At 49.0% G+C, this 13,023-nt stretch overlaps 1 protein-coding gene across 1 annotated transcript in view; it reads right to left on the bottom strand.

Moving 5' to 3' along the window:
• Positions 1–13,023, bottom strand: part of TRPM8 (transient receptor potential cation channel subfamily M member 8) — a 275,582-nt gene that overhangs the window by 165,862 nt on the left and 96,697 nt on the right. The window contains exon 7 of the mRNA XM_015824215.1: positions 778–975. Coding sequence (XP_015679701.1) covers positions 778–975 — 198 coding nt within the window. The remainder of the gene's footprint in view (positions 1–777; positions 976–13,023) is intronic.

Below are 13,023 nucleotides of genomic sequence, written 5' to 3'. Positions count from 1 at the left end.
CTCTGGAACGAGCTGCCCCCAGAGATCCGGGTGATTCCGGATCTCCCCTCCTTCCGCCGCGCCCTCAAGACCTGGTTGTTTCAGCGGGCAGGACTGGCCTAGGGGTATTTTAAATTGGTTTTAACTAAATTTTAGTAGAAGCGGCCTATTTAAATATTTATTTTTAATCATTTTCTTAAATTTTGTATGTTGTATTGTAGTAAGTTGTTTTTAAACTGGCTGTAAGCCGCTCTGAGTCCTCCGGGAGAAGGGCGGGGTATAAATATAATAAAATTCAAATTCAAAAATTCAAATTCAAATTCAAATTTATCTCATTTTATAATTATATTGTTATAGTTTTGTCATGAATTTTTTTAAAGTGAAGAGCAGGATAGAAATTGCAATAAAAATGTTGCTAATAATACATTTAGAAATTAGAATTGTCTTAAGAATCTTTTAAAGTTAAGATCAGGATAGAAACGGCATTAGAAACTTATTAATAATAAATTTAGAAATTAGAAAAATATTAAAATATTCCATTCCTAGTTACTAGCATTTTTAAGTTCTCAAAATGGCCAATGGAAGGTGACACTTGATTTTGTAACCTTTAGTATCTTACTCAAGCTGTTCCCCATTTTCTATTTACATGTCTAAGCCCTGAACTATCTGAAGCAGAATAAATTTCCCCTTTCTCTCTTAGGTTAGCATTCATTAAGTTCTCCATCACAGTCTAGCAAATTAATTATATGTATAACCATAAATGTCCCAGTTACATGGAGGAAGAATGTATATACTTACCCATTTGATCCAACTCTCAATCTCCTCTTCATTGAGTCTAGAAAGTGTGCGAGGCAAGTATCTGAGCAATCTCTCTTTAACAGATGAGGACGTAAGTGTGCCTTCTGCCTCTGTCAAGCTTGCAATCACATCTGCTATCTGACCAGAACCTTCCACCACGACACAGGGAATTTTGTTCTTGATGGCAGTGTTAATTGCCTATGAAAGAGATTACTGACATAATTAACTTTCATAGTACAGTTTTGCAGTTCTGTGTGGGATAGATATGATTACAGCTGTGCGTACAGCTGTTTCAGTAGTCGTGGTGCTTCTTGTATGTAACTAAACACACCCACAAAATCATCAGTCTTGACAATCCTTATTTCTAACATCCCCATCACCCAGCCATGTGGCATATACCAGATTAGCTAACTCAGCTAGGGGTACATGATGCAGATGACAAACTTGCTGTTTCAGGGCCTGGTTAACATTCAAAAAACAGCACATGTTCTGCTGAGTGTCCTACAGAATAGTGATTGCAATCTAATTTTCATTGTCTCAAGTACTGTCTTCCCTTTTAAAAAAGCATTGTTTTCTATTAAAGAAAACTGCACATTACCTGAAAATATCCAAACACAGCAGCCAGACCCCAAAGATCTACTGCATCAGAACACAAGCCACGCTCACTACTCTTCTGAAGGGTTGTCCTGGTTTGTACATTACCAATTTACACTACAGTGGTTAGGCAAACTATTGTCTAGAAGCACATTTGATAGGACATAACAAAACCTATTAGGTCTCCTTTCATGAAAAATGGCTCTAGTCTCCATCACAGGGCCTAAGTACAGGGAGCAGTCAGAAAAACAAATTTCCTAAAGGTTTCTTAACCTGTCTGGGTTATCTAACCTGTTTAGATCGGTTGTTAAAATTGTTAAGTATTTGATTCTTGAAGGCATTAAGTGAGACAAGTGTTGAAACAGCAACAATTTTATTTAACTCTGAACAGAAGCTGCGCAGCTATTTATATGGTTACCCTCCAGGCGGCAACCAATAGGTTTAAAGTAACAGTTTCCTGCCCAAAACCTAATTACCAGCCTGGAGACAGCAAGTCTGGCTTAAGTTACAGCAGCCATTACATAACAACAGAATCTAGGTCACACATTCAAACAAGTGATTCAAAACAGTTGTGACCAAATCATTGTCATCAATGATTTGGACGAGGGGATAGATGGGGAACTCATCAAATTTGCGGATGACACCAAGCTGGCAGGAATAGCCAACACTCCAGAAGACAGGCTTAGGATACAGGAGGATCTGGACAGACTTGAACACTGGGCGCTATCTAACAAAATGAAATTCAATGGTGAAAAAAGTAAGGTTCTACATTTAGGCAAGAAAAATCAAATGTACAGGTATAGTATAGGGGGTACCTTGCTCAATAGTAGTAACTGTGAGAGGGATCTTGGAGTCCTAGTGGACAATCACTTAAATATGAGCCAGCAGTGTGCTGCAGCTGCCAAAAAAGCCAACACAGTGCTGGGCTGCATTAACAGAGGGATAAAATCAAGATCACGTGAAGTATTAATACCACTTTACAATGCCTTAGTAAGGCCACACTTGGAATACTGCATCCAGTTTTGGTCACCACGATGTAAAAAAGATGTTGAGACTCTAGAAAGAGTACAGAGAAGAGCAACAAAGATGATTAGGGGACTGGAGGCTAAAACATATAAGGAACGGTTGCTGGAATTGGGTATGTCTAGTTTAATGAGGGGGGACATGATAGCAGTGTTCCAATATCTCAGGGGCTGCCACAAAGAAGAGGGAGTCAAGCTATTCTCCAAGGCGCCTGAAGGCAGGACGAGAAGCAACGGGTGGAAACTGATCAAGGAGAGAAGCAACTTAGAACTAAGAAGAAACTTCCTGACAGTTAGAACAATTAACCAATGGAGCAACCTGCCCCCAGAAGCGGTGAATGCTCCAACACTGGAAGGTTTTAAGAAGAGACTGGACAGCCACTTGTTTGAAATGGTGTAGGGTTCCTGCCTGAGCAGGGGGTTGGACTCGATGACCTCCAAGGTCCCTTCCAACTTTATTATTATTATTATTATTAATACATTACACCCCTTCCCCCTAGATAGTTCAAACCCTTAACTGTTTTACATAATCTTGCAGATACTTAGGTGACCTTCTTGATCGTTCAGAACACCTAAGGCAGTGGTTCTCAACCTTCCTAATGCCGTGACCCTTTAATACAGTTCCTCATCTTGTGGTGACCCCAATCATAAAATTATTTCCGTGGCTATTTCGTAACTGTAATTTTGCTACTGTTATGAAATAATTGGTCCATTAGTACAGGGCTTTTCAACCTTTTCGCCGACTGTACCACTTTTAGAATATGGCAACATTCGAATACCACCAGTCACCTAGCGAGGTGTCAAAAACTTGATGACCAAAAAAAATGGAAAAAAGTGATAAAGTACAGGTAGTCCTTGACTTATAACAGTTTGCTTAGTGACTGTTCAAAGTTACAATGGCACTGAAAAAAGTGACTTATGACCATTTTTCACACTTATGACCGTTGCAGCATCCCCAAGGTCATGTGATTTACATTTCGATGCTTAGCAACTGATTCATATTTATATTTATGATGGTCACATTGTTCCAGGGTCATGTGATCGCCTTTTGCAACCTTCTGACAAGCAACGTTAATGGGGGAAACCAGATTCATTTAACAACCATGTTACTAATTTAATCTCTCTCTCTCTTTCTTTCTCTCTCCCTCTCTCTCTGTCTCCCTTTCTTTCTCTCTCTCCCTCTCCCTCTCTTTCTCTCTCTCCCTCTCTCCCCCTATTTCTCTCTCCCTCTCTCCCTCTTTCTTTCTCTTTCCCTCTCTCTCTCCCTTTCTCTCTCCCCCTCTTTCTCTCACCCTCTCTTTCTCTCTCTCCCTCTCCCTCNGACTTCTTTCTCTTGCCACCGGCTTTTAGGAGACATCCAGCACTGCAAAAGACATCCAGCACTGCAACCAGGCGCCCTGGACTGGCCATTCCAGGGCTTCCTGCACCGGCTGACTGTCTGCAACCTCCTGTTGTCGCTTGAGGGGGGGAAAGGGACACAGGTGGGAGAGATTCTTTCTCTTCTTTCTCATCCGAGGAGGGAAGTTATGTTGGACCGTCGACTCTGTGTTGAGCCCCGTGGGCCTGACATTCATAGGCAGGTGGGAACCCGCCCACCGAGCCGCCACCTCCCCATCTCCCTCCATGCTGGCCGGCTCTGTTGCCAGACCTACCAGCTGACAAGTGCACATTCAGGGGGTCGCCAGCTGACAGGCGCAGAAGATCGGTGCCTCCCAGCCACCCACTTCTTCGGCTGGAGCAATTGCCAGGGCTTGCATGGTCGCCGGCGGTGGGGAGCACGTCAGTGGCCATTAGGGATCACGCCAGCGGTTCTGTGCCACGGAGGGTTGAGGTGCGAGACACGGAGCAGCACGGTGCCTTGGGAGGCGGCAGGACAGGGGGGAGGGGTTACCTGCATCCTGCCGGCCGAACTCTGGAAGCCTGCCTGAATGAAGAATTTTAGGGGGAGTTGAAAGCGAGACAGGTTCCTAAGAATATGATGTGTGAGGCACGGGGGGCATCGGTGGCGTGCTGCCCCCCCGAGCCGGAGTAGCTGGTGCAGCTGCCCCCGCCCCATACCCCCGCCTGCAGCCGCCCTGCCAGCCCCGCCACCCCGCCACCCACCTTGTACAGCTCTGCTGTGTAGAGCAGGCCCTGCAGCTCCCACAGCACTAACTGCACACCACACTGATGGCGCAGAGCTTGCGGTTGCCATGCCAGACACCAGTGCAGGGCGGCGGGAGGGTGTGGGCTGTGGGCAAGCTGAAGCGGCGGCAACCATCGTGGGCCAGGCACTCCAGGGCGGCCATGTAGGCACACAGGGTGAGGCAACGGTGGTGCAGGTCCAGCACCAGCTAGGTCACCAGCTGGCCCGGCCCAAGGAAGGTCAGCCACTCGCTGTGCCCCACGCGTGCCACCTTCGCACCCTGCGCTTGCCAGTGCCCCACCAGCACCATCTCTGCTGCTGCCTGTCCCGTGCAGCCCCGCTGTGTCAAGTGGGCCCTGCGGCTCCCACAGCACCAGGCGCACACCACACTGATGGCGCAGAGCTTGCAGTCGCCAAGCCAGACGCCAGTGCAAGGCGGTGGGAGGGTGCAGACGGCAGGCAGGTCGAGGCGGCAGCAGTCGTTCCAGGCAAGGCACTCCAGGGCGGCCATGTAGGCACACAAGGTGAGGCAGCAGCGGCGCAGGTCCAGCACCAGCTAGGCCACCAGCTGGCCCAGCCCAAGGAAGGTCAGCCACCCGCCATGCCCCATGCACACCACCTTCACACCCAGCACCCGCCACTGCCCCACCAGCACCACCTCCGCCACCTTTCCTGCGCAGCCCCGCTATGTCAAGCGGGCCCCGCGGCTCCCACAGCAGCAGCCGCAATGCACACCGATGGCGCACGAGGTGAGCATGAGGCAGGCAAGCACATGTTTTCCGTGCTTCAGTGCCAGGCTCTCCATGCTGCAGCGCAACATGGAGAGCCTGGCTGACACGGGTGAGCATGAGGCAGGAGTGCACATGGACTCCGCTTTTTCAGCAGGGCAGAATTAAGTGCTGCTCCCCACCTCCCATCCCTGGTCCTCTTTTACTTACAAGTAGGAGATGGCGTAGTTGCTCAGCAAGGAGGGGTGAAAAGTTCCTGCAAACTTGCCTTTGCTGCAGAAACTTGCATGTGCAACATTTGCGGGCTGGGTCAGAGACAGCCGTTAACGACCAGGTCTGGACAATTCCTATTGGCTTTTGAAAGCCAATAGAATAAAGTCTATTGAATAGACAATCTATTGAATAGATTAAGAGTCTATTCAATAGAGTCTATTCTATTGGCTTTCGAAAGCCTATAGAATAGAGGGAGTAGCACAGCTCATGGAAAAGTTAAAAAAATCCATCAAAAAAGGTGTTCGAACGTCGTTCTGAGTGTTCTATGAGAAAAAAAGCCCTGATCTTAGGCGACCCCTGTGAAACAGTCGTTCAACCCCCAAAGGGGTCGCGACCCACAGGTTGAGAACCACTGACCTAAGGGTTGCCGGGGTTCCCTGGTCTACCTGCTTGCCTGCCAGGCTGGGTAGACCAGGACTCAGAGGTTCAGTGGAGTCAGTTTGACTTGAGTTCCTTTGGCTGGCCAGTCCCGGTCGGCCCAAACCAAAGTCCACTGGTGCACCAAAGTCTGCAGGGCTGTCTCTCAGTGCCGTTTGCCTGTCCTGTTCAGCGGATGCAGTCTGTGCATCCAGAGGAGGCTCTACTATGGCCATTCCCCTGTCTCCTTGAGGGAGGGTCCTGTCATAGCATGCAAACCCTTCTGTTGGACCCCTGTCATGCAGACCCTGTGTGTGGCCCTCTTGGGAATCCTGAGCCGGTGACTGATCCGCCAGCTGCCGACGCAGCTGATCAATGTGCCAGCGAATGACTCGCCCATCTTTGAGGACCACCTCGGAGGAAAGTGGCCCTGACACCTTTACAACCACTGCTGCCACCCACAAAGCCCCTTGCTCATAATTCTGGGTCCAAACCCAGTCACCCACTTGCAGACTTCTGGGCGCCTTTGGCCGTGCAGAGTCCGATGTAAGTCGGTCGGGGTGGAGTCTGTCCAGCTTAGTGATCAAGTGTCGGCCCCATTGTAGCTTCTGCCCGTGGCTGTGCAGGGAGTTGTACGCTGGCAGACTAGAAAGTCTGCAAATCTGTGGTGCCAGTTTCCTGTGACAATCCATTTTAGGGACTTCTTGGTTGTGCTGACCATGTGTTCCACTTGGCCATTCGAGGCCAGGTGAAAGGGAGCCGACGTGGTGTGCCTTATGAGGTTTGTCCTGAGGAAGGACTGGAATTCTGAAGCATTAAACAGCCCCATTGTCTGATACTAAGACATCTGGAAGCCTGTGTGTTGCAAAGATTTTGCGCAGTTCCTGGGTGGTCCTGGCAGTATTCATATTGGGAACTGGTGCAACCTCTAACCATTTTGAATGGCTATCGACCACTATTAAAAACAGCTGTCCCTGAAAGGGCCCAGCAAAGTCAATGTAGATTCTTGACTACGGTGTGTGAGTGTCCTCCCATCGGTGGACAGGGGCTTGCAGCATCTCCAGTCTGGACTGTTGACACGTGATGCAATGAGCTGGGAACTATGACCCTACTTCCCCAAAGGATGCACCCTTTATGAGCTGAAAGCTCATCTTTTCACATGAAAAAGCTCTGAAATTCTGGGCCTGGACATTTGTCTAGCCATCCTGTGTGCATCCAATTCAATACATGACTCAGTATTTTGTCAGCTGCTGTCTCAGCAACTATGTCCCCAATGTGAAGGGGAGACTCCAGCAGATCCTGGATAGCCAGGATGCATGCAGCTGGAGCTGGAGCTGGCTCTACATGTGGTAGGGGCAACCAGCTAAGGCCGTCTGCATGGCCCATTTCTTTGCCTGGTTTGTGAACCAGCCTGTAGTTGTAGGCTGACAGAAAAATAGACCACCTCAACATTCGAGGTGACAGAATCTGGGGTGTCTGTTTGTTCATAGTGAACAACCCTAGGAGTGGCTTGTGGTCTGTAAAGACTGTGAACTGGCGACTGTACAAGTAGTCATGGAATTTTTTAACTCCAGCCACGATTGCCAAAGCCTCTTTATCAATTTGAGTGTAGTTGTGCTCTGCGGACAACAGGGTCCTAGAATAGTAGGCATTGGGAGACTATTTCCCATCAGCCAACAAATGGCTCAACACAGCCCCAATCCCATACGGAGATGCATCACACGCGATGCAGACTGGCAGCCTTTCGTTAAAATGTGTGAGTACAGAGTTCGAGGACAGCAGTGATTTGACTGCTTGGAAGCTCCTTTCGTGGATGCTAGTCCACTTCCACTGGGCTTGTCTGTCCAAGAGTTGGTGTAACGGCTCTGCCACAGTGGCCTTGTTTGGAAGGAATGCATGGTAAAAATTAAGAAGGCCCCAAAAGGCCTGAAGCTCTCCCTTGGACTTCAGGCTTGGGGCCTGCTGAATCGCTTTCAGCTTTGAGTCCACCGGATGGATGCCATCAGCATCGATGCGGAACCCCAAGAACTCCGTTGACTCAACCCCAATCTGTGCGGAACCGCTGAAGGACAGCTCTAAGCTGGTCAGCCAAGACCTCTGCGGTTTCTCTGGCGATGAGAACATCATTGCCCTTGAGCGTTTGCTCCATTACTCCCTGGAAAATCCCTGGGGCTACACTCACCCCAAAGTGTAGGCACTTGACCTTGAAGGCCCCCCAATGGGTGATGATGGTTTGGGTGGCTGCCATGGCCTCGTCCACCGGCAGCTATTGGTAGGCCTGTACCAAATCTAATTTGGTGAACATGCGGCCACCTTGCAATGACGCCAAAATATGGCTGACAACTGGCACTGGGTACGTGTGCTGCTGAAGTCCCCGGTTAATTGTACACTTGTAGTCAGCGCATATTTGCACTTCCCCGTTGGCCTTTAGTGGCATTACTATGGGGGCCTCCCACTCCCCACTGTCTAGGGGCCGCAATACCCCCTGATTGACGAGCTTGTCCAGCTCTGCGTCGATTTTTTGTTTTAAAGCAAAAGGCACTCGACGAGGCTTGATCCATATTGGCGTTACCATAGGATCAAGCTTGAAGGCGATTGGAGGACCCTAGGCATGAACTGAAAACATCTGAGAATTCTTGGCAGACTGAAGACAAATCTGCTGCTTGTGTCCGGTGAATGCTGGTTATTTGAATGCCCAATGCAACGAACCAATCAAGCCCTATGAGGCTTGTGCATTGGTCTTCTACCACAACAACATCAAGTGGGCCTGCAAACCCTTTGAAATTCACTAGAAGTGTGGCTTTGCCCTTGACCACCACTCGGGAGTTTTGGAAGTCGGTGAGCATTAAATTAGATGGCCAAAGTTTGGCCCATCTATTGCTGCAGCTGCATATGTGCCTAAATGTCCCTATAGAGATGATGGACATGGCTGAGCCTGTGACTAGTTACATCTTACATGAAACTCCTTGAAGCTTGACTTGGAGTCAAAGCTTCGGCTTAAGGGGGCGATGGGCACCAGTGCGCAGAATGCTCCTTCGGCTGGTGCAGAACCCTACTTGGTGTTGCCCCGGGGCCGTGGTACCTCTCCTGATTGAGTCTTCCTGTGGACAGTCCCTCTGGCGACCTCAACAGATGGTGGCAATGTGGCCTGACTTGCCACATGCCCGGCACGTTGCTGTACAGAAACAACATTCCGCACGTTGATGGCGGCCTCTGCAACCCATGCACCTAAGGAACGGAACTACCTTGTCAGCTGGCCTCGGTCCCTTCTCTTGGTGCCTCTGTAGCTTGTCGACTTCGTAGTCTGAGTTGGTGTCTTCCATTCGCTCGGCATCCTCGTGGTGGACTGCTTTGGTGCTTGATGCACTTTTGGAGGGCTGCAGCGCTTTAACGGCCCCTCCAGTGGCTTCGTCTGCCAAGACCTCCTTCAAGGCCTCCTGTAGCAAAAGAGTCTCCTTAGCAAAAAGTTTTTGTTGGAGCTCTCAATTCCAGAGGCTGCAGACTAGAAGGTCCCTTAGTCTCTCCTCCAAATCTGTGAAATTGCAGAGTCGTGACGCTTGACGAAGAGCAGCGATGATTTCTGTGGCCGATTTGCTGGGTTGTTGCTCCCGCTGCTCAAAAGCATGCCTCCATGCTATCACAGATAATTTTGATTCAAAGTGGTCTTGGAGCCTTTTCTTCAAGTCCACGTAGGTGACGGACTCGAGCGACATCGGGGCGACCAGGTTTTCTGCAACGTCGAAGGTGGGGGGCCACACATGCAGAGGAGGGTCGCGGCCTTCAGTCCATCTTCGGTGACCTGGTTGGCGCAGAGGTAGTTTTCTATGTGGGAAATGTAGGACGCCCATCGCTCCGGGTGGTTGATGTCAAACTCTTTGAGTTTCCCCACTTTCACCATGGTGAGTTGCTTGCGTTTCTTGTTGCTCGCATTGCCTTGTGCTGCTGCTGGCTTCTACGTAGACCCTAGGATGGATCCTTAGGGCGTGGTGGTCTCCAGCGTGGCTTGCTTGGCAGACCGAGGGGGGGAATGTAGTTCCTGCCAGGCTCTGTGCTGGCCTCACCCCCTAGTGACTTCAGACTCTTATAATGAAGCAGCACATCCCACCTTCATCGCCACTGTTAAATATTTGGTTCTTGAAGGCATTAAGCGAGACAAGTGTTGAAACAGCAACAAGTTTATTTAACTCTGAACAGAAGCAACTGAAATAGCTGCTGCGCAGCTATTTATATGGTTAGCCTCCAGGTGGCAGCCAATAGGTTTAAAGTAACAGTTTCCCGCCCAAAGCCTAATTACCAGCCTGGAGACAGCAAGTCTGGCTTAAGTAACAGCAGCCATTACATAACAACAGAATCTAGGTCAGACATTCAAAAAAGTGATTCAAAACAGTTGTGACCAATACATTACAAAAATTATGTTTAGAAAAACAGGAATGGAAGATGGGGAACTCATCAAATTTGCAGATGACACCAAGCTAGCAGGAACAGCCAGCACTCCAGAAGATAGGTTTAAGATACAGAAGGATCTTGATAGACTTGAACATTGAGCGCTATCTAACAAAATGAAATTCAATGGTGAAAAAAGTAACGTTCTACATTTAGGCAAGAAAAACCAAATGCACAGGTGGTACTTTGCTCAACAGTAGTAACTATAAGATGGATCTCGGAGTCCTAATGGACAATCACTTAAATATGAGCCAGCAGTTACAGCTCATAGCCAGCAGCTGCCAAAAAAGCAAACACAGAAGGATAGAATCAAGGCTGCATTAACAGAAAGATAGAATCAAGATCACGTGAAGTGTTAATACCACTTTACAATGCCTTGGTAAGGCTACACTTGGAATACTGCATCCAGTTTTGGTCACTACGATATAAAAAAGATGTAGAGACTCTCGAAAGAGTACAGAGAAGAGCAACAAAGATGATCAGGGTACTGGAGGCTAAAACATATAAGGAATGGTTGCTGGAATTGGGTATGCCTAGTTTAATGAAGAGAAGGACGAGGGGTGACATGATAGCAATGTTCTAATATCTCAGGGGTTGCCACAAAGAAAAGGGAGTCAGATTATTCTCCAAAACAACTGAAGGCAGGACAAGAAGCAATGGATGAAAATTAACCAAAGAGAGAATCAAGGAAAATTTCCTGACAGTTAGAACAATTAATCAGTGGAACAACCTGCCTCCAGAAGCTGTGAATGCTCCAACACTGGAATTTTTTAAGAAGAGACTGGACAGCCATTTGTCTGAAATGGTATAGGGTTTCCTGCCTGAGCAGGGGGTTGGACTAGAAGACCTCCAAGGTCCCTTCCAACTTTATTATCATCATCGTCATCGTTGTTATCGTTATTGTTATTGTTATTAGATGGCTAGGTCTGTCTGTCTCTCTCATATGGTTTTCTCACTCATCAATCATTTATTGCCATTTAGACAGCTGGGCTTACAGTACTGTATGTAAGCTGAGCACAAACTATGTCTGTCATCTTTTGCTGTTCTGCTCCATGCTGACTTCAGCAAGGTGAGCAAGCCCATTCTCTGAGGGAACTCCCAGTTCTCTTGTGCATCTGAGCTGCAGCAATCCTGCCCACTCCTCTTTGACTGCCAGTGGCACCCTGGGAAATATAGTTTGTATGCTTTGTTTCTTTCCACATCCAACTCCCCCTCACTAAAAGAATATGTTCCAATGATCAATTTGTCTTCAGTCCAGTCTGAATTTGTATATCCAATAAGTTCTTGATCACTATGACAGTTTTAAATTAAAGTTCATAGTTCCTTTTAAGTATCTGTATATTTTTTTTACTACTGTCCAGTCCTCTTGTATTAGCTCAAGGCTTTTCAACTAGTGGTACGTGTACCACTAGTGGTACTTTAGCACCTGGCTGGTGGTACGCGAGCCCTAGCTAATTGTAGTGGGGGAGGGAACCAGTTAAAGGGGAGCTGTACAGACCTGGAGGAGATCAGCTGGAGCTGCAGAGCTTGGCAGAATCTTCAGGATCTGCGTGTCAGGCCCTGAGTGTAAAAACCCCCGTACCCGCACCTCTGCTTCCTCCGGGCCATGCTGCAGCCGCCAACGCCGATCCGGAGAGCACCCGTCCGTGCGACACCGCCGCTCCTCGTTTCCGCCATCCCGGATGATGTCACGGGAAGCGCCGCGTCGCGCTATGTGGAGCGTTTGGGCGGGGCTTTGGCCGGACTGGCTGGGGCCATTGTGCTGGACCATGCGGAAAGCGTTCCCTCGGACGGATGCCTGCCTTGTGGGACTGCCGGCGCAAGACCGGACGGACGCCAGGCCTGACAATCCCACAGGTGTTGCGGTGGCGTGACAGCGGAGCTGACTGGCCACGGGGGAGGGGCTAGGCAGGGTGGGCCTGGGAGGGGCCGGGTGGGCGTGCGGTACATATAGAAGCGCTGCGGCCCTGTTACCCCAGTGCTAACTTTATTTCATTTCGCTGATTAAAGCTTTGATGGTTTACCGTTCCTGTTTGCTGAATCTCTGTTGGATGTTTAGCCAGGACGGCCTAACATTAAGTTAGCACTCACAAACAACCTATCTTCCTGCTTGCGAACTTGTCTCCTTGTTACTGGTCGGCGTTGCGGGGATGGCGGAGGGAACGCAAGGTGCAGTGCCGGTTGTGGAGCCACCCGAACCAGCAGTCCAGGCGGAGGTCCCGTCGGTGGGGGAGGAGACGGAGGCCGTGGTGCGGCCGAAGGAACGAGCACCGCAGCCTGTGGAGGCAGGGGCGGAGGCCCTGCAGCCGGTATCTACAGCGTCGTCGGGAGAGTGGTGGCTGAGCCCTGCTCTGCAACAGGCCGGGACTGGGGGACTGCGGGTGGCAGCCAGTTCGGGGCCTGCACTGAGTGGTTGGAGAGAAAGGCGTGTGACTGGGGATTATTATTATTATTATTATTATTATTATTATTATTATTAATTGCATTTATATCCCGCCCTTCTCTTTTCGGACTCAGGGCGGCTGACAGATGATAAAAAGCTAACATAAATACATATTACATCTAGTTAAAATTTAATTAAAACGAAATATTTGAGAGTGTCCAATTAAAAGTAATTAAAACCCCTATAAAATCCCCTAGGCCAGTCCCGCTTGCTGGAACAACCACGTCTTGAGGGCGCGGCGGAAGGAAGGGAGATCAGGGA

Source organism: Protobothrops mucrosquamatus, unplaced genomic scaffold (genome assembly GCF_001527695.2).
Source record: "Protobothrops mucrosquamatus isolate PMUCROS unplaced genomic scaffold, P.Mucros_1.0 scaffold2160, whole genome shotgun sequence".
Taxonomy (NCBI): Eukaryota; Metazoa; Chordata; class Lepidosauria; order Squamata; family Viperidae; genus Protobothrops; species Protobothrops mucrosquamatus.
The sequence above is the reverse complement of the archived record's forward strand: the minus strand, read 5'-3'. Positions and strand labels throughout refer to the sequence as shown.